General features: G+C 46.5%; 1 protein-coding gene and 1 long non-coding RNA gene across 2 annotated transcripts in view; one reads left to right on the top strand and one right to left on the bottom strand.

The window, feature by feature from the left end:
• The window catches only part of LOC139057366 (uncharacterized), a 190,917-nt gene that overhangs the window by 62,970 nt on the left and 105,441 nt on the right, over nt 1–22,506 (bottom strand). The window lies entirely within an intron of this gene.
• LOC135898178 (Krueppel-like factor 5) overlaps nt 10,884–22,506 on the top strand; it is an 85,265-nt gene continuing 73,642 nt past the window's right edge. Inside the window, exon 1 of the mRNA XM_065426996.2 lies at nt 10,884–11,578. Within this exon, the coding sequence (XP_065283068.1) occupies nt 11,510–11,578 (69 nt within the window). The 5' untranslated portion in view covers nt 10,884–11,509. The remainder of the gene's footprint in view (nt 11,579–22,506) is intronic.

Genomic DNA, 22,506 nt, shown 5'->3' with positions numbered 1-22,506 from the left:
GATAGAAAATGATTTTCCTATATATATATATATATATATATATATATATATATATATATATATATATATATATATATATATATATATATATATATATATATATATATATATATATATATATATATATATATATATATATATATATATATATATATATATATATATATATATATATATATATATATATAAGCGCAGTCTTCATGTCTCAAGATCGCTCCTCGACCCTGAACGCGCAAAGTGTGAATTTTCATGCTATAAGGACACGACGACCATTTTTTTTTATTTATTCTTGTATAACCACAAACTCCTCCGAAGACGGAATATCCATCTACTACCCGCGCGAGCTGTATAAGCCGCAGTAACGCAAATATGCAAACTCGTTGTCCCATGTGTTTGCGGAGAACGTTTAACTTTCTTAGCCTGCATGTGTCATCAAAAATCGAGATAACTCGAACCAATCTTCTCTGACGTGCTTGAGACTTCTTCGTGTAATGATGGAGTTTCCAAACACCTGTGGAAATCAACGTGGTGCCATAAGACGGGCGGAAAACGTGTCCGACAGGCCACACTTTACGCTTAATTGTTTACAGTTTCAATAACTTCTTGATTCTGGAGCAAAGTGCGAAAATGTATATGTGTAGTACTTAGTTTCGAGTCTAGTACACGTCCGCGCCCTGTCCCCACCATAAGCATAAATAGTTCCGCCACACTCGACGACTCAGGGAAGCAGTGCGCCGCTTTAGACGAGATGATGAGAATACACATTTACATTTCTGTTATAATATCACTCGTGTGTCGACCGCACTGTGTCAGCGGCCTTGTAGCGGCGAGGGCCACTTCTGAAGAGAACCGCGCAGCAGAATACATTCGAAATGGAAACTGCATTGCATGTCCCCACAGGCTGTCACCGATCCCCCCACCTCTAGCCGCTACAAGGCCGCGGTAGAAGCTTACGCGATATTATAAAATAATTATGCAGATCGCACGCACTGTGGGAATCGATGTGAGCGAAGCTTTCTGTGCCGTTTGCTTTGACTGACGATAATTAGCGGTGATGTTGACATTTCTTCAACTTCAGTCCAACGCGGGAGGGCTGAGTTGACGTTAAACGTTACTTCGCGTGCATCCCTGCTGTCTGTCGGCGTATTCCACAGAACACACAGAGAGAGGTGTTTGCTTGAGGCATTGTTGTGCGCCATATTTTATTACCTCTCAGAGGGTTGAGTATTGTCATTGCCTCGCATGGCAGGTCGCATTGTAGCAAAAGTATTAAACTTTAAATTATGGGGCTGTATGTGCAAAACTGATGGGCGACTTCAGTGCCAGGGTAGGCAAGATGCAGGCTGGAGACAAGTCAGTGGGAGAATATGGCATAGGCTCTAGGAATAGCAGGGGAGAGTTACTAGTAGAGTTTGCAGAACAAATATACGGATAAAGAATAACTTCTTCCGCAAGCGGGATAGGCGAAAGTGGACGTGGAGGAGCCCGAATGGCGAGACTAGAAATGAAAGAGACCTTATACTCTGCGCTAACCCTGGCATCATACAAGATGTGGACGTGCTCGGCAAGGTGCGCTGCAGTTACCATAGGATGGCAAGAACTCGAATTAGCCTAGACTTAAGGAGGGAACGGAAGAAACTGGTACATAAGAAGCCGATCAATGAGTTAGCGGTAAGAGGGAAAATAGAGGAATTCCGGATCAAGCTACAGAACAGGTATTCGACTTTAACTCAGGAAGAGGACCTTAGTGTTGAAGCAATGAACGACAATCTTATGGGCACCATTAAGGAGCGTGCAATAGAAGTCGGTGGTAACTCCGTTAGACAGGATACCAGTAAGCTACCGCAGGAGACGAAAGATCTGATCAAGAAACGCCAATGTATGAAAGCCTCTAACCCTACAGCCAGAATAGAACTGGCAGAACTTCCCAAGTTAATCAACAAGCGTAAGACAGCTGACACAAGAAAGTATAATATGGATAGAATTGAACATGCTCTCAGGAACGAAGGAAGCTTAAAAGCAGTGAAGATGAAACTAGGAATAGGCAAGAATCAGATGTATGCGTTAAGAGACAAAGCTGGCAATATCATTACTAATAAGAATGAGATAGTTCAAGTGGCTGAGGAGTTCTATAGAGATTTATACAGTAGCAGTGGCACCCACGACGATTATGGAAGAGGAAGTTCTAGAGGAATTTGAAATCCCACATGTAACGCCGGAAGAAGTAAAGAATGCCTTGGGAGCTATGCAAAGGGGGAAGGCCCCTGGGGAGGATGAGGTAACAGCAGATTTATTGAAGGATGGTGGGTAGATTGTTCTAGAAAAACTGACCACCCTGTATACGCAATGCCTCACGACCTCGACCATACCGCAATCTTGGAAGAGCGCTTACATAATCCTAATCCATAAGAAAGGGGACGCCAAAGACTTGAAAAATTATAGACCGATCAGCTTACTGTCCGTTGCGTACAAACTATTTACTAAGGTAATCGCAAATAGAATCAGGAGCACCTTAGACTTCTGTCAAGCAAAGGACCAGGCAGGATTCCGTAAAGGCTACTCAACAATAGATCATATTCACACTATCAATCAGGTGATAGAGAAATGTGCGGAATATAACCAACCCTTATATATAGCTTTCATTGATTACGAGAAAGCATTTGATTCTGTCGAAACCTCAGCAGTCATGGAGGCATTACGGAATCAGGGTGTAAACGAGCCATATGTAAAAATACTGGAAAATATCTATAGCGGCTCCACAGCCACCGTAGTCCTCCATAAAGAAAGCAACAAAATCCCAATAAAGAAAGGCGTCAGGCAGGGAGATACGATCTCTCCAATGCTATTCACAGCGTGTTTACAGGAGGTATTCAGAGACCTGGATTGGGAAGAAATGGGGATAAAAGTTAATGGAGAATACATTAGTAACTTGCGATTCGCTGATGATATTGCCTTGCTTAGTAACTCAGGGGACCAACTCCAATGCATGCTCACTGACCTGGAGAGGCAAAGCAGAGGAGTGGGTCTAAAAATTAATCTGCAGAAAACTAAAGTAATGTTTAACAGTCTCGGAAGAGAACAGCAATTTACAGTAGGTAGTGAGGCACTGGAAGTGGTAGGGGAATGCATCTACCTAGGGCAGGTAGTGACCGTGGATCCGGATCATGAGACTGAAATAATCAGAAGAATAAGAATGGGCTTGGGTGCGTTTGGCAGGCATTCTCAGATCATGTACAGCAGGTTACCATTATCCCTCAAGAAAAAAGTGTATGACAGCTGTGTCTTACCAGTACTCACGTACGGGGCAGAAACCTGGAGGCTTACGAAAAGGGTTCTACTTAAATTGAGGACGACGCAACGAGCTATGGAAAGAAGACTGATGGGTGTAACGTTAAGGCATAAGAAAAGAGCAGATTGGGTGAGGGAACAAACGCGAGGTAATGACATCTTAGTTGAAATCAAGAAAAAGAAATGGGCATGGGCAGGACATGTAATGACCTGCCCATGGACCCGAAGTATAATGTCACTGTCGACCGACACGTATTCGGTTGAGGAAGACAGATTGCTGAGTACAACTTACGGAACGGTGCGGGGGAACTGAATTAAATTCCCTCGATATTCTGCAAACAGAGCCAGGAGAGTCCATACACCGCATTGCAAAGCATTTAGTGTGAGCTGAAAAGTGCAAGGTTGTATCAAAAAACTACAATGCGATCATTGATCTCACAGACTTTACACAATAATACAGAATCTACAGAATAAGAAAACAAGGCATCTTTGCTGTTTCTCCTGCGGAAGTCATGATTTTGGTTTCGGCAGCATTCGAGGCGAGGTTATTATCTCTGCACCATTTAGAAAAAGAAAACAGGTTCTACCGCAGGGTGCGACAATCGTCAACTGTATGAATTTCCTTTAAAATCTTGATGTCATCGGCATCTAGAAGTAATGAAGAATTCCGAATAGTGGAAAGAACGTCATTAATAAACATTTTTAAAAAGGAGTGGTCCTCATACTGATCCTTGAGGGACGCCGCTAGTTGCCATGTAAGAAGAAGACGTTGGGCCATTGGCGTTCACATAACATGATCTATCAAGAAGATAACTGCACTAGAGATCGACAATCGAAGAGTCAACACCAAAGTGCGTAAGCTTGATCAATACCGTTGAGTGGCTGACTACACAAAAAGCTTTGTTGAGGTCACAGTAAATGGTGACAACTTGCCCCCTTTGAAGCACCGGCGTGGAGATTTGTGTCATGAAACTTGCGAGATTTGAGATAGTGGAGCGGCCGGTGAGAAATACATGCTGATTCAGAATCAAGGAGTTCTTCGCAGTAAAAGATATATTGTGAACAGCAAGCTCAAGAATCTTAGACGGGGCACAGAGAATTGAAATGGGTTGATAATTGCAGACATCGGTTTTACAGCCAGACTTAAATACAGCAAAAACACGAGCAGTTTTCCCCATGCGAGGAAAAGAGGAAGTATTAAGAGAGTTATTAAATACGGATGTCAATACTGGGGCATACATACTGCCGTAAGTTTTTAATATTGCTGAGGAGATGCCGTCAGGGCCACATGATAGGGAAGGCCTCAAGCGCTGAAGGCATTCAATCGCTGATGAGCATTTCATCAAGCAACACAGCATTAGATGTAGGAACCTTCGTGTGTGCTGACTGACACGAGCGCTGAAACCTCAAGCCTTATATTAGGATCAGAAGTGGGCGGCAAAAGAGTCCGCGAATACTTAGACTTCTAGTACTTAAGAGTCAAGCAGCCAAAAGCACCACGTTTACTAGAGCGTTTGCCGATACACTTCCAAAATTCTGCCGATCGGTCGAAGGCGCTCTTTTGCAATGATGCAATATATGTGGCGTGATCCCGCTTATAAAAAAGCCGGAATGAACAACAACAACCACAACAACAACAACAACAACAACAACAACCACAACCACAATAATAATAATAATAATAATAATAATAATAATAATAATAATAATAGTTTTACTACAACATTTTTTTTTTCAATTCACCATCTCCTATTTGCCGAGAAACGCGAGTCTCCAGAATTCACCTTCGCGAATCTCCGAGGCGGATTAGCGTTCTTTATCCTCCGAAGGATGGCGACACTATGGCAATGCACAACCGTGGTTTCTCTATTTAAGCGAGATGTGGCGCTGCAGTCTCACCAGGATCTTGAAGGATGCTCTCAATGAATCGGAATGAATCCATACTTGAAGCGCTGAATATAAAAAGCGACTCTTAACAGCCTCAAATTACGTATAAGCAATTAAATAATTCGAGAGTTCCATTTCTTTCACACAGGCCCCGTTTACAACAGCACCAGGCTTGTGCGCCTTCTGAAATTTGAGTCCTCCCGTGTACCGCGCATATAATGCAACGGTACGCGTTTGTATGCAAGCGTGCGTGCGTGTTTATTTAATACATTGTGAGAGCATTTCATTGCGTTGGTATTATTGTATAGGTATCAAAGCAACACCTGGGCAATCGTAAGCGCCGTACCTAAGCCTGACCAACCGGGGTTTTTTAACTCGTAACAATTCAGTACACGAGCGTTCTTGCGTTATGCTGGGTTCGTACGCACTGCAACTTGCGCGACCGCAGACCGAACCCGAGATGTCTCGCTCAGCAGCACAAAATCATATCCACATCTCGGCAACGCGCGCGCGCGTGCGTGCGTGCGTGTGTCTGTATGTGTGTGTGACACAGCTATAGGTCCGTCCTATCATCATCATCCTATTAACGAACGCTGAAGTACGTTCGTAAGTGGTAGAATTTTAGCCCTTGCAGCGCTTCCGCAGTCGTTTTGCGCATCGTATGTATACGTCGAGATTCTCTTGGAAAACGCTCAAAACGCGCAAAGAACAGTCGCAATAGTTGCAGAGATTGTTTTGGCATACAAACGATCGATCTTGACACATATATAAATTTGCGACGGTACCAACTCCGCGCCACCAGGATATCGATGAATTAAGAGCGCTGAGAGCAGAAACGCAACACACGACGGTAGTCGCGGTGGTGCTAAGTGGTGTTCGACGTAGTCTGGATGTGGCACCATTGTGAAAGAAGTTTAGCAGAGACTATAATGGCGAAGTGAAACGCGGCATACTGAATAGCCAACAACACACCCTGTTTATCTACAAGGGAAGAAAACTGGATGATTGCGCCAAAGTACAAGTAATGAGATTTTAAATAAACCTGTCGACCAGACGTGTAGCACATTCTTTTCTTACAAGGTATCCACAGAACTCCAGCTAGGAGGAGGAGGAGAAAAAGAAAGGAAAGGTAGAGAGTTATGGTTTGCAACCCTACACGGGGAAAGGTGTCTAAGGGATGAAAAGAAAGAAAGGAAAAGGGAAGCAGGTACTATCAGTGCGAATACATCCAGCTCGCTATCACTTCAGGCCCACAATCAGTCACTGCATGGGCCCAGTTGATTTCATGAACCCTAGCAATACGCGTTTCGCTTTGTAAGCCGGCCACGCGAGCGGCCATGGTCCAAGAATTTTAGTCTCTGAAAATGGTCTATAGGTTCGTGCATTCCTTGGCATGTGCTGCAAAATTTTGTTTTTCTGCGTGCTTGAGTTGCGTGCCATGCCAAGGGTGTGGCGACCAACAGGTCGAGCGTCACGACCCACCGAGTATCACAGACCGGTTCATCATTATATATAGAGAGAGATATGATGGGAAAGGGTACTATTTTTATGCTTCCCTACGGAGAGCATGGCTCAGCACTTCTGGGAGAAGGCCAAAGGGGAAGAAAAGAGAGGAAGAGAGATGGTTGTGGACGTAAAGGCAGGCTGCACAAGGGCGCGAGAAAGCGTGTTAGAGTGACACTATAGTCCGGTCTCTTCAAGGTGCTCTATCAAACGCCAGAAGGCACGAGACTCATGGTGTGCTGCGAATAGGCGGCTCTGTGTGGAGTCTGATGGGAGGCCGAGGTGGCGAAGCGTCTTTCAAAGGCGGGAACGCTCAGCATTGAAGGCTGGACAGGTGAAGAGTAGCTGGTCGAGAATTTAATCTTCATCGCACCTGCCATAAGCTGGAGAGGATCGAGGCCCGTTCCTTGCAGAAGAGGCAAGTAGCAGTCCACACACTGCCGGTAAGCAGATTTAGCAGCATAGTCCACTCTTGAGTTGAGAGTGGCTTTTCCGGCCGCCGGCAGGAGGTTTACCGATGGCTACTCATGGGTCTGGCGGAATTTAAACCATAATAAGCTTCAGCAGGGTCTGTTTGGTGTAGTCTGATGCTACCATAGCTGGTAAAAGGGCGTCGCTGCATTGCGCGCCGCCTTCGCCGGTGTGTATGCATCCTCGTTGCCGGCAATCCCTACTTGTGAAGGCAGTAGAGGGACACAGACAACCCACTGGCCCGAAGAGTTAGGTGCTTCCTATGCAGCATGGCTGTGTTGAAGAAAGTTTTGTCCGGTCGGAGGTATTACAAACGGGCTACGAGTGAGAAACATGACGGCTACGGGGCGTTAAGGAAGGCCTTTTTCAAGGACATCCGCCACGAGATGAAGGCCTGCAAACTCGACAACGGCGGAGGTCTCCGGCAATGGGAGTTGACATTGCAAGGAGCAGTGCAGGGATGGGGCTACAGATTCTGCAGCCTTTGATACAGATTCAGGTAGAACTGTGCCATCTGAATAGATGTGGACAAGCACCCGGAGCTGCTTCTGGTGTTCGCAGGCTGTGGCTAGCTGGGGGTCACAGGCTGGAGACCACTCCTTAATCAGTCCTTCGAGATAAATACTCACATTCAGCGGCTTCTCGTGTGGTGTTGGTTGTAGGACGGAATGAGATGGCTCATCTCTAATTATGTACGCATACAGCTTGCTCAGACTGTTCATCCGCGAGGACAGACTACTTCGTAGGCAAACGACTAGGGCCTCTCCATCAGATGCATGGGGCAGCCTGTGGTTCAACCCCCTCTGTAGGAGAAAGGAAAGAAGGACGTGGGTATACCAAGGGTCATCCCTGACTTTGCGATGTTGCAGCTACAGCTGGTGAAGCCTCGTTCGTGACAGGCCCATTAGTGGAAGGATGTAACGGATCTGACATGACCGCCGCGTTGTATAGTCGGTGGGCACACTTCTCTGCACATCTTTGGCCTCACAGAAGAAGCTTGCTTATCGCTCTAGTGACTTGGTTCACCTGGAAGAGGATACGTTTAATGGCGGGAATCAATGTGAGGTGATGGTCAATTCGAAGACCATCTGCGGCCATGGAAGTCTCTAGTAGCTAAGGGATAGCTGGCGGGTGGTCCTACGTGCTGCCACCCTTGGGGCTGATGGAGTTAACAAAACCACCACTGAGTTTAGTCCGTTCTGCAGCAATTTGCTGACACCAGGGAAGCTTCTCAGAGCTCTAACAGTGCAACATTGTCAGAGAGAGAGAGACAGAAAATAATGCAGAGAAATGCAGGGAGGTTAACCAGAGGTAGTTCTGGTTGGCTATCCTGCGCAGGGGGCAGGGTTAAGGGGGATAAAAAGAGAAACAGAGTGGAAGGGGGTGATAGAAAGAAAGAGATTACACAGAACACTGTACTAGAAATCCTTTGGCGTAAGGGGTGACCATCGAGACCTGAGTCAGCGCCCGATTAAAATAGAATGGGCTCAGTGCCGAACCTTAAAGTACGCCGACTGTAACATGGCGTGGAGAGGCCAGGGATCCTCCGATTCGTACGCAGAGTTCGCGGCCGTTCAGGAAGCTGGACAAAAAACCTGCGTAGGCTGCCGGACACAACGAGGCGGTCCAAGACTGCCTTAATAATGCGGTTGGGCAGGCTGCCAAAAAATCCCTGAACGTCCAGCAGAGTGAGGACAGCCACCTTACCGTTGTTTCTAGCTTACTCCAGTATGGAAACGGACGTCACCAATTGAATCAGCCGTGCAATGCCGCCATCGGAGTCTGGTCTGTCCATTCATATGGAAAGTCAAGGCAGCAGAAATCCACTCAAGGTAGGTCAGTATGACGGCCTCCATTACCTTGACGGCAGCTGATGTTAGGGAGAACAGGCTTTATGATGATAAAACTACTGCAGGGTCTATAGGTTTCAGCGTCGTGACGGCCATTGTCTGAGCCAGGATTCTGAAAACTGTTCTCCCAAACCGTGTTCATAAACTCCAACATGCGGTGCTTCTCCGGGTCTTCCAGATTGCGCAGCATTTAGAAGATGATCAGCGCAGCCGAAGCTACGGAGAACTGTGGAGGCCACTTTTGTGGTCCCGTCGGCATTGTCTGCGGCTAACTCCTTGCCGGGCTCGAAGCGCTCCCACATTCCATGAGCACGCCATCATGTCGTACCGGCTGTCGACCCCGTAGATGACATGTGGGAGTATAGACACCCTGAAGGTAGAGTATGGACCCTGCGGGCAAAGGGTCGGTCTCACCCCCCACTGTGGATGAGATATGTCAATGGCGGGTGGAGGCACCTCACGAAGGGAATTTCAAGCCATGAATCCTATTGTTAGGGAGAACTTTGCACGGGATCTAACCTGAAAGAAGCTCAGAGTCTCGCCGCTACTATGCACATACTGGTAACTTACCCTTTTTTTGATCTCACTTCTACTACGGAGATGAAATCCCGGCTTGTTAGTGATTCATATATAATAGTCAAAAACAGCGCGTAACAAACAAGGGACGAACGGAGAAGAGACATACACAGCACTTAGCTCTCTTGTTTCATCAGCTTGGCCTGGTCTCCTCATTACTAAGGGGAACTTTCACCCTCGCCCAGTTTGCTTTGAACACACAAAAAAAGAAAAACCAACAAGCAGCTTGCAAGATAAACCGGCCCTTAACTGGCAGTTCTTTTGCGCAGATACTACCAGTCAAATTTCTTCGAAGCTTGGGCTAAGCTACATTACTGTCTATTGTAGGCCTTAGCACTAGCATACACAACCGAGCACATCATCTTTCTGAGAACTTTCTCTAGTGCAGCTTTAGCGGCAAAAACGCATTGTTCAAGTAGCGCGTTTACGCACAGCAGACGCACACTTTACGCGACGCCCGCTGGGGACTACTCATATACTGAGAGCGACCGCGTGCCATACGGTGCTTCGCCGCGAATGACATCGTCGTCCCCACTTGTATGGCATCTCATTCGTCAACTGCGTTCGTCATTTATTTATTCCTGCAGATCTTCGAAGAAACGTTTTGCAAACGCTAAATGAAATTTCGAAAGCCAAACAACTGTGAAAAGAAGATAACTTATAGGGAACCAGCAGACGAAACAGCGGGCACTGAGCACCATCCACGAATGTATAGTTTCCTTACCCTGCACGCGTTAAAGATTGCTGTGAAGCCCACTTTAGCAGAGTAATGCAGCGCGGCAGAGCCGTATGCAAAGGCACCTATCAGCAGCGATGGCAGCAGCGGCGCAATAGAGAAACCATATAGCATGCAGCACGTCCGTCGGGGTAAGTGCGTGGCGCGGTCGCCGGGAGGACGTGCAAGCTGCAGTTGCGGTGGCAAGAAGAGCAGGCCCAAGTAGGCGGTCATCGCGGCCATGCTGCCACAGGCAGGCAGGTAGCAGTAATGGCGGCGGTTCGCTGCCCTCGCCCGCTGCGCCGAGAAGGAAATCAGGATCGCGCGCGCGCGCGCCCGTCTTGCGGCGGCATTCAGGGAGGGGGGCACAGCGGTAGGGGGGGTGGCCGGATCGGCCTGATAGAAGAGTGCACGCCCATACTGGCGCTCCCATTGGCTGCCAAAGAAGCCGCTGCTGCAACTTAGACGCCTCGCGGCTGGTGTGTTGCCGGACCGCGCCCAGTGCACGCGCTGCTTGCTCCTCGCCCCCAGGAGCGCGACCGCCGCTGCCGCCTTGCCTCTCCAAAGCCAGCAGCGTCGCGTCGGCAACGACGACCACGGGCACTTTCCCCCCCCATTCAACAGGAAAGAGCGCGCGCGGGCGCGCAACGTTACCGTCCCCGAGCGTAACGTCTCCGAGCCGTCGGTCAGCGGCTGAAACGCCGTCTGCTGCTGCCGCCCCCGTCGCTGCGGGATGGCCGCCGCGCGTCCATGAGCACCAACGACACTCGCCGCGCGGCAATCGCGGTGGATTTTCTTGCGCACGTGATCCGCGTGATCGGCCGACTTCCCCTCTCCCTCCTCCTCTTGTGATTGTAACGCCGACATTTTCATCACCTTCTCAACCAGCACTGCAAAGAACCTCACTATTGTCACGACCTTCCCTGTTGACAAAAGGTTGCCGTGCCTTCTAGCCTGTTGAACAGTGAAAGACCTGCTACCATTTGTGCTGCGGAACTGCCGTTGTTGTCATTGAGTAGGAACGCACCTTGCGAAGGAGTGCTGCTTCTGCTTGTCACGCTGGTGGCACCGTTTCGTGCTTGGGAAACTGGTTGCCCTGTCCGTTTGCGGCTGCGGTGCTCTGCTCAAGTGCAGCGATCACCACAGTGGCGTGACATTGGATTTCGCGTGGCGAACGTGAAGGACTGTGCGCGCCGCCTCTCAAGGAAGTCCACCAGCTATGCTGGACCGCTGTGGATTTCAGCTTGCACCAGGGATGAATAACTTTGTGGCTCCCGTGCTTCCAAGGGTGAGTGCCTCCAAATTCTCTCCTGCGACGTCGTACTTAATGCCTAATGCTCAATGTCTTGCTTTCGTACTTAAGGTTTTAGCAATTGTCAGTATGTGATTTCACTAATATGCGACTTATCAGTATGTATCTAACGACAAAGATTCGACTTCAAAACAACGCTTTCCTCCGACGTTAAAGGAATAAAGAATTTATCCAAAGATGGTATACAATTAGCACACAACAACAACAACCACAACAACACTGATGGAGACTTATAATCAACAAAATACCAGCGTCATTCATTGGTAGCTGCGAGCTCCAGCGTCATATATGCGTTTCGGAGAAGCCTAGAATATTAAAACTTTGTATTGAACTGACCGCTAACAAAACGTTTAGAACGTTTCCCGCAGTGAGTGACGGTGGACAGGTAACTCAAATCTCTTTGCACAGTAATAGCCTGTCACTTTACTTGTAATCAAAGATGAAATAACTAAAATTTCAAGGCACGCTTTGCAACCAAAACACGCTAGCTGTTTCCCAGCATCGATCACCGTAAGATCAGGCACGCGCTACTGCTTCGCAATTTCTTCTTCGTTGTCTGCATTGGTCATCAGTGAGAGGAGCTGAAGATGGCCATTCAGATTGTCACTGCATATGTTGTCGCTATTTTCTCGCTGTTATGCTCGAGAACCGCAGCACAAGTCATCGAAGAAAAATGAGCTCTCCTTTGTGATACTTACGTTGCACACTCGTCTCCGAATGATATTGTTAAAATACACTTAAGCTCATGCAACACTGTCAATAATTTAGTTATATGAATAGAAATGAACTCAGCAACTTTCGATTGGATACTATCATGTCAAGCGCACTTTGAAGATGAATTCTTCGTTTAAATATAACAAAAACGCATTTTCTTTTAATTTTTCAAAGTAACCAATTGCTTCGCATTGATGTTTATTGAAATTCAGCATTTCACTGACGCAGTCTTGCAATCCAAAGATACAATTCTGCTTGCGTAGCGTCTGTACAAACACTTTTCGCTTGCGGCCAAGCTAACGGCCACGCTCTATGTTATCGTGGCCTTGAGCGTAATAAAGCACAGTGCACACTATCTGTTGCGCTATTGTGCAATGCGTTCATTGAAAAGTTATCTTAAGAGATTTGAGGACGGTGCCATCAGCCTCATAAATATACTACGTGCACGTCCGAAAAGGTACATTGCGAGAACGAGCACCGATCTAGATGAATTAAAAGCTGGCACAGATACCTAAAATATAAGCTAACTAGAAATTCATCTGCCAGCTTACTCAGTTTTCAATTTTAGTAGCTCCTGAAAAAATAACTGAGATCTCTAACACAACATATTTCCAATAATATGTACAGGGTTCATGAATAAGGCCTGAACGAATGTAAACAAATGACGTGACGTCTTTATGCAGCTTGCTAAAATGCCAGCTGTCTCTTACGCCTGATTTCGTCGGTCTTAAGTTGTACTGTGAGCTTATTCTCCGGGTGTGAACAGGGTGCTTGTCCCTCTGCTAAATGACTCACTCTGCCAGTTGTCTCCAATATGCCACCGGATCCCAAGGTCGTTACATTACGTGAAGTTTGTGAGCACTCGGCCGTATGTATACCACAGTCGCCACTTCTGCGCGAGTAGGTAAAATAAATAACTGCACCAGTGCCGTCACTCGAGGGATTCCTTCACGCATGTTGCATCGAGAAACACGTGAACGCTTTTCCCAATTCACTGCGAGTAGCTGTTACTTCTGAATTGCGAACAGCGAATTTCTGCACGGTGCGTAAAATTGCCTTGATTGGCAAGCAAACTTGCAGAGACGTACTCGTGCTTTCTTGGCTTAAGATATGTTTAAGCAGGTTTAAGTCCCAACCCCTTGCGGTTGGCTTAAAGTGCTTAAAGCCCCAATCACAAGGAACAAGCTTCCGACGGCTTTACGGCGTCGCCGGCACCGTCAAGAACAATGCTACACTGCGGGCTGTGGCGCTGGCGTCTATGTATAGTTGTAGAAAACGCGACCGCTTTGGCGGTTGTTGGAAGAAGGAAAGGAAAGGGAGAATCTACTGACCGCACCGGTACGTGAATGACACTTGGCGGTCAACAAAAATTGGGAGCCTGCAAATGTCTAGAATTTCACTTCTCGCCGTTGTTCAGAGGGATAGAGGGGGGAGGGGGGGGAGTGCACTGTAGATATGAAGAGGCGCAGAACATAGCGCCTCTTACTCTCTCAATAATCTCGGAACAATGGCTAGAAGTGAGATTCCAGAAATTTGCAGACTTCCCACTTTTGTTGACCCTCAAGTGTGGAGGCGTTTTCGACGTGGACAAACCACTTGCCTTCGCCTCCACCAGACTCCGAGGTGAGTACGCCGATATCTAGCGATAGTCTCTAGGTAGGTCAGCAGAGGAGAGAGGAAAAAGCTTTATTGTACGAGGTAGTTCGGCTGCTGAAGCTTTTTTTGCCCAGAAATAATAGAGGGCGTTAAGCTAGGGTGCCCAAGGGATGAGGGACTCGAACGATCGGAAGCGGAAAAGAACGTAAAACGAGCACGAAAGAGCGCAAAGGGCCCACATTGGGGTTGCCGCCCCCCAACGATTGTGTGTAGTTTTGACACCCTACCCTAAAACACTCTAACAGTCACCTTTCCTGCAATCAGACGCTAGCTGACGGCTATGCTTACGCGGACAATTCGTCCGAAGCTTGTTCCTCGTGGTTGACCTTTGAAAATATTGGTTGCTTACCAACTGCGACAAACTTTGAGGAGCGACGACTGTGGCATCGCTCGGCTGAATGCTTCGCGTAAGCTTCGCGAATTCCGTGTTTGGACACATCCGTAGAATGCGCTGAAAATTTACTTTCAATGTCTTCAAAGGGACACATTTCGTGTATATAAAAGCGACCATCTCCACTCTGTATGTGGCATCCATATTGGAATGTCTACGGTGAGCTGAAGGTTTTTTAGCATTCGTATACACCCGGCATAGGTTTGTAAAGCGAGCCAGTTTTCGGGATTCCTGTGGTTGAAACGCTACCGAGCGGTTTCGTGACACTCTCAATGTTCCAAATACCGTCTCCGGGAATCGACATTATTCCCGAGTGCAGCCAGCCCGAAATACATTGTTTGGTTCGGCCAAGCACCATCGTGAAGGTACCACATTGTTTTCTGCAACCAACGCGGGACCCCGCCAGCTCCGCCAAAAAAGCATCAAAAACGGCGGGACTAAAAATTTTAGTCTCATAAATACGAAAAAAAAACAAGGAGCGAACACACATACGACCAATAAGCTTTCCGCCACCTAAAATGTGCCGGAAAGTGGCGCACAGAAGCAAGCAAGCGCCGCCCACTGTGAGCGATGCAGGTGCGCCTCCTGGTTCACCTTGGGGCTTGGAACGCGCACCCAGCGGTCGATCGCCAAGCTGCGAGTGTTTCAGCGGTCGCTTCGAAGATTACTTTGTGTGGGCACAAAAAGAACCAACAAGAGAGACGTCTTGGGCTTCTGGGCGTAAGGAATGACCGGCATGCCAGCCACCGTGTTACCCCTGCGCCGCTACCGCGCACTTTTTCCCTCATCATTCGACGCCTTTGCAGGTGCACGCCATCCGTTCCGGCGTCGAAGACCGGGATTCCCCGTTTCTGAGGCAAAGGCTGTAGACAGAAAGAGCTCGAGCAGAAAGGAGATTTGCCGCATACAAGCGTGTTTATGCTATCGTTTACCGTCGGCGTTTACTGGGAGCAGTGGCAACATGACGTGGGGATGGCATGCGAACGGAAGGGCGGAATCGTTACTCGTAAGCGTTGCTCTTCTTGTACCTCTGCTCTGGTAAACCGCAAGTGCGCGACACTGAAATGTACTAAAGAGTATATATGCCTAAAGTTTGCTTGTTAAGTTAACGACATATTACGCCAGTCGCTTCAAACTACAACAAATAGAATGATTAAGCACTAATTTCGCAGCATAAATATGAAGAATGATGTTATATTGAGTATCTACGGAAAGCATACCTCGGGACACTGATTGCATGGACATTCAACATACGAACACTAACAGTGCAACGTATCTATCTGCTTGTTAGTTTCTTTATGTGTTTATTCACTGAAATTTTCAGTGTCACACGATATAGTTCAGCATGCTATTTGGTACCTCTTCATTGGTAAGTACGACAGGAGAAACAAACAAGTTTTGCCACATGGTCGGTAACCTTGTTGCAGAGCAGAATTTACAAAAAAAAAAAAATAGGCCGCGAAAATTTTTCAATATGTGCACCTCATAGTCCTATCTCGATTTTTATCGGCTGTAAGCACTTAACGTGAAGTTTTCCAATGCCATTCCGTGCTAATTACTTTCATGTTGAAGCAGTGTTGAAGAGAGACCACCACATTGAACATGTCAACAAGGCGATCAGTGAAAGAAGACTTCAACGCTATAGAGGTTCGGCAATAGTTTATAACGAGGTCCGGGTTACGAAACACTATACACCAAATCTCGATCGGAAAACCACACTAAATAAATTAATGCGCTGAACCGCGCGTCTGTCACCTCACATGTATCAACAAATCTGCTCGCTGTTTAATCTTGATGTTGCTTGTTGTGCACAAAACGGTAACTATAGGCACCCTGCAATGCAGTTTGCCTGTACATGTCGCGCCACCTGGCAGCGGCGGTGAGCACCCGCGGGTAGGCCCTCACCGTCATTTCACCATTGCCCGTGGTGCGCTCAGGCCCGCCTGCAAGCCTGCTTTTCCAATTTTCCAATGGATTCCCCGCGGCCTCTTCGCAGCTCCTTCGGGAGAAGCGTGAACAAAAAGAACAAGCGCAGATACTGCTGCGTTAAGGACTGTCACAACCGCGAAGGGGATGTCGGCATCAAATTGTACCGCTTCCCTTCAAAACCAGGGGAAGCAACCCGGCGGCTGAAGTGGATCGTTGCAGTTCGTGTCGGTCTTGCGAATTTCTGTTAAACGAACGAAGACGTAAGTGCAACAACAAGAAAAAGAAATGAAAAAGAGCCAGCAGCAGCATCTATAAAAACACGCAATAAAGCGTCAGCTGCATGAAAACGCGTGAATTGATTCCGGCTGTTGTAAATCAGTTTTGATAGTTGTTTAGCTCGTCTTGCTCCAAAACAAGCGCGCAGTGGTTGTTAGGTGTCAAATCTAGCTTCGTAAGCGCTCCGTGCTGGAGCTTTGCATGCGCTGTGCTTCTTCCTGCGCCAAGATCAAGACGCAAATGCTGGAACCGAGCTCATTCGTGCCGATGTTAACTCGCGCTTAGAACAACTGAACTAAGGTTGGAGTACACTGCAGAACACGTCGAATAGGCAGGTTGCGAACGTAGTTGCCGCGCCTACTAGGGCGCCCCTCGCGGCGGCGAGCGCGGAACCGGCAGGATACGATCGGCCCGCTTGCGTTCGGAAAGCCTGTATGTGCACTGTTTCGCGCGTAGCTGTTGCCTTTTCTGAGCAATGCCGAAGGGCAACCCGAGCTGTTGAGTAGTGGGCTGCAACAGCACGTACACCAACTCACGAGGAACAAAGTTTTACAGGTTTCCAAGCCGACCGTATGAAGCAGAACGACGTCAACAGCGCTCGTCCGACAGCATAAGCTGTTTTATGTTCCGGCGTTATGCCAAGTGCGTTATAACGCTGAATTCTTTGCTTTTACAGCAATGCTGGCAGCAACGGGACACCTACAGTCAGTGGCGTAGCTAGGTCGTCTGGCTCCCGGGGCCCATAGGTCTTCTGTCCCCCCCCCCCCCCTCCCCCGGGTTTATTGGAGGAAGCCCCACGTTCTTGGATGAGATGTTTTGGATTCGTATTTGCCGTCCTGTATGTACAGGCAAACTACCGCGGCGTCCTTGCACTTTCCTGCGATGCCAGCACGGCAATCGTAGCTCCCCGCTAGGATTTGTCTGCTGTCGCCGATCTTCAAGAATGAATTTCGCCTACAATTTCATGCGTCCACACCATGGATAACGAAGTAACTTACGCTGAGCTTCACGCATCGCGCTGGTGCATTATTTTTCATTAGCGGAATAAACCTAGCAGTCACTTCCGATCAGTGCGAGTTCAACACTTCCCTCACGTCGTAGACATGCCCCACTACAAACAGATGACTTCCTTTCTCTAAATTCTTTGCACGAAAAAAGCTATGAATATCTCGTAATTCCCGAAACTCGGTTAAAATTAATATCGGCACGCTGTTTTGCGCCATCGCTACCGTTTGACAGGACGCCAAACACGCTGCGCGGGCTGCTGACGCCGTGAGTAATCCTACCACATTCGCGCAACTATTCGTCAGATGGCGCTAGGGGTCGGAAAGACAGGGCGCCGCCTAGCACTTGCAACGTGCCCATATTCGAAAATTAGCATTTCCCTCGCACACACAAGCGCATATTTGTTAAGTCTTTACGTTGTTTAGTCTCAGCTGATTGCTATCTATGATGCTTCAGCGGTAATGCCTGTCTCTCACATTCGAGCCCGAACGACAACACCAGAATATGCTCGAGGCACTTTGTCAACGGAGAAAAAAAGCACTTACCGGCCAATTCGCTAGAACCTCTACAATGTGAGGTGCAAGGCACGCTCCAAGTAAGGAAGCGACAAATTACAGTTCAACGACGTCCACGGTCGTATCTGCTCACTGAAGTGGCATAAAATAATTATTTGTTAACGCACTTTGAGTTCGACATCGTAAGTATACTTACTTTGTTCTGATAAATACTTCGCGAACTGCGGCGGTTGCTTAGTGGTTACGGTGTTGGGCTGCTGAGCGCGAGGTCGCGGGAGCAAATCCCGGCCACGGCGGCCGAATTTCGATGGGGTCGAAATACCAAAACACCCGTGTAATTAGATTTAGGTCCACATTAAAGAACCTCAGGTGGTCCAAATTATTCTGGAGTCTCCCGCCACGGCGTGCCTCCTAATCAGATCGTGGATTTGGCACCTAAAACACAATTTGATTTAAGCACCTCACTGTAATGTCCGTGCTGTTTACTTCTTTGACACGGTATACGTGGTTGCAGTCGTAAATTTGACGTCCTTTCTCAAGCGTCGGTGGTAAAAAATGGGCCTCGACGTTTTCGATTGCCTTAAAACCGGAATTTAAAACGTTCGAAATGCTTCAAACGAGCGCCGCAAAAGCATGCCTCCGCAGCAGCGGCCGCCTCAGTGTTTCGCGCAACTGACACGGTGGCGCTGACGGCTGAGCCGATCGCCGCGCCGCCTGACCATTGCAGGGAGCCCATATATACACACTTGAGACGGAACCCGTTACGAGACACATTACAGCAAGGTTAAAATTAAGGCGATTAACCCGCAGCGAGCTTCCCTCTTAAACCACAATGATGTGAATTCTCTAAGGGACGCTTCCGTGGACACCAATCTCATTGTTGCTGCGAGAGCCATTCTGTCGTGCGATAAATATTTTATTCAATAACTGCCTAATATCCCTCTGTGCATTTACTTTTCTACATAATCTCTTACGACAGGTTTGCGTGCTGTGATTCCTAAGCCTCCAATGCGGACGCTCTAGATGCTTGTGCTTGTTACTCATATATGTTACTTATGCATGTTGTGTGGTGCCATTTGATGCATCACCAATTTGCATCACTCCTTTCGCATGCCAGACGTAAGGCTGCGCGAGCAACTCCGTCACTCACTAAAAAGAGTGCATCTCTCTCTCTATCTAAATGTGTGCATTACGTCATGGATTTTCTTTAATGTGCATCTGTCGAATTTTTCGGCCTCTGACACTGCAAGATCCCAAGTTTCGTGCTGCCATCGTTTTGACAGATCGCTATACATAGAGCGCAAGTTTCTCTCTAGTGAATTTCATGAGATTTCTGGTCACAAACTTCAGCTGCAGTTTGCTCTAGTAGAGTTTATAGTATACTGTTGATTTACTTCATTTCTTCCTTTCTTTATTTCGTCTTCTTGCGCGCTCGAGCAATTTATTACCGAGGAAAACGGCGATTCAAGGCTAAGCTTCGCTTTCCCAGTTTCTCTATAGCGCCAAAACTAATCAACTTCTCCACAAGTTTACAACATCTACATACTGCCGCTGCTGAGAACTTGCAAGAAAAAAGAAAAAGACAGGGTATAGGAAAGAAAAAAAGCACGTGACATACGTATAATGCATCTTCAGGACGACGTGCTGCGCGTTTGTGCTAAACGCACAGTCGCTGTGCTCTTTCGCAGTAAATAAGCTCGCGGTGTTGAAATGCACATTTGGCACTTCCAAGACTTACCCAAGCACGGGCAAACAATTATTCACAGCGGGGTGTCGATGACAAGGCATGCATATGCATACTCTGTCGCGTATGCATATCGCGTTCGCAGTTTCTCCACACTCCCGATTGCAAAAGTCAACGCTGGTGAACCTGCTGATGCTACCACGTGCGTCCTTCAGAAGCCGTAAGCTATTCCAGCTGCTACCTCGATAAAACGCACCGCCTGAAGAAAGAAGGTGTAATGTTTATCACTATCTGTCAGAAAGATTTCTCAATCAAGATTTCTTTTTTTTAATCACCTGTGGTAGATAGCACAGTTCTTCTGGAGTTGAGTTAACTGGAGAGGCAGACATTATTTGTTCGAGAAGTAGTAACGAGCTAGTTTGCAGATTTTCACTAATTAGCTTTCTAATTATTCATGTTAGTGAACGTGTCGTAATTTACGCCTGCTAGCCGTCCACAAGTCGTACCCACTTAGAACGTATTCAGAGTGCCACACGGCAGTTTCAATATATGCGTTCTCAAGGCGTACGACTAAATTAATTGCTCTTTATTGCGATAGCAATAATACGGAATGTCCAAACAGATTGTGGCCGTCGCCGTGATATTTCGCATATATTTATGTATATGTACCATACATGTTTGTCTATGCCGCATATGCAAGATTGATGTTATACTGTTAAACCGCCAAAGTTGCTCGAACGAGGTCCTAAACTCTTGACTGAGTTATTTCTGAAAATTTTCGAGAATTTCAGCACGCCGCAGAAAGTAATAAAGCATTTCATTGGCGACCCATGCCTTTTATCTCCAATGTTCTCAAATTATTAAAGCGCCCAAAACAATATTAGTGTTCACAGTCTTAAAGCCACGTATTTTCACTTGCACAGCTCTTCACGGGCAGAGCAGTGGCGCCTGTGCGATGTCATTACAGGCCCTACAGGGCATGTTAACACCAGAAATTTCGGCGCACCCATTGTGTGGCTTCCGCGTATAGTATGATCGAACGCAGTCCGAAGAACGCAAGCGTAACGCTGAACCTTGCTATCGCTGCCTTTTTTATTTTTCTATTCTTTTGTGTCCTAGATGCAGAACAGGGCATTCTGTATACAAGGTAATAGAACTTAGATGTCGCTTCGAAGTCAACTTCGTTGGCACGCTGCTCAAAACCAGCGCTTGTTTCGAAAGTCGTTCCAAGTGGGCGTACCTTGAGAACTTACTGGTTTAATTCCGCAAATTTATATACGTGGCCTGAACTATTCAGCTCAAAATTTTATTAGTGAAATATTGTAAAATAGTTGATTATGCTTCTCAATTTCCTGAGTCAAGTAATGTTCACCTCTTCGAGCATTTCAGCTCAACAATTAGAACGTAAAAGGGACAGTTCGCGTATATGTATATATATATATATATATATATATATATATATATATATATATATATATATATATATATATATATATATATATATATATATATATTTGTTTAGAAGTAAAGGAAGATTGTGTTGTAGCATTTGTAGTTTGTAATCAGTGCGATAACTTGGGCGAAATCACATATCTGTGCTGCGTGTATTTCACACAGGCCTGTGTACACATAAGCTCGCCGCTGTTTCTGAAAACTGCCTAAATGTTTTTTTGGAATGATAAAAAGGCGCCAGAATACAATCGTCGCACATGATTTTTACGCGAATTATGGTGAAGTTTTGAAAAGCGCTCACACTAGATTCACAATATTCTAGGTTTGAAATCTGTCGTATAATTTTTTCGCAATATTGGAACTATTTTTTATGTTCGTTTTAGTTGTTGTTAGCCAGGCCAAACCACAATAATTAATTCCAGAAGCAAACAGTGCATAATATATTTTTATTTTAATATTTAAAGGAAGCGCACTCCAACGCGAGATCACATAGCTGACGGACATATGTAAGATATATATATATATATATATATATATATATATATATATATATATAGGGAGAGAGAGAGAGAGAGAGACGTTTAAATAATAAGAAAGGCAGAGCGAAGCTATGCAGATAAAATACATGAAGGGGAGGTCCAGCGTAGAGGGCCCAGGCCCGTAAAATACGAAAGTTTTCACAATGACGTGCCCATGCTGGCACGGTTAAGAACTTGATACAATTTGGCTACTAAATCATACCACTGGTATTGAGTTGTCATTCTGAGAACTTCATGTTTACGTTAAAGCTCCTTCTGGTCGACGGAGACGTGTATATGCAGGGGCGTTAGTTTATGTAAGCGACGTCGTGTTCAGTTATTATGCATTCCAAACAAAAAAAAAGAAATCAGCGGTGTATTACAAGCGAGAAATAGATCGCTTGTATATTGTCTATTTCCTTCGCTTACATATTAACGTCGATTGTGGCATAAATGAACCCTGCCAGCTGTCAATGTAAGACTTCTCGACTTTTTCTTTTTCTCAACTGAAGTAGCACTGCAATTAATTTGTCAGGGAAAGTCTCTGTTTGCATACATGTTCACGATGCAGCTGTACGTTCGTATGCTTTCACAAATAAAAGTCTGACTAAATATCAATTGCACTCTCTACGAGCAGGCATATATCCCTTCGTATGGCGTGACTCGCTTTGACATGTGAACTTGCGTCTGTGTCCATCATAATTGGCTCTACTTCTGGTCGCACCAACTTTTTACCCTTTCTTTCCTCATCAAGTGAACGCATG

The sequence above is a fragment of the Dermacentor albipictus genome, chromosome 3 (genome assembly GCF_038994185.2).
Source record: "Dermacentor albipictus isolate Rhodes 1998 colony chromosome 3, USDA_Dalb.pri_finalv2, whole genome shotgun sequence".
Classification (NCBI taxonomy): domain Eukaryota; kingdom Metazoa; phylum Arthropoda; class Arachnida; order Ixodida; family Ixodidae; genus Dermacentor; species Dermacentor albipictus.
This window is presented reverse-complemented; position numbering and strand designations above follow the sequence as displayed.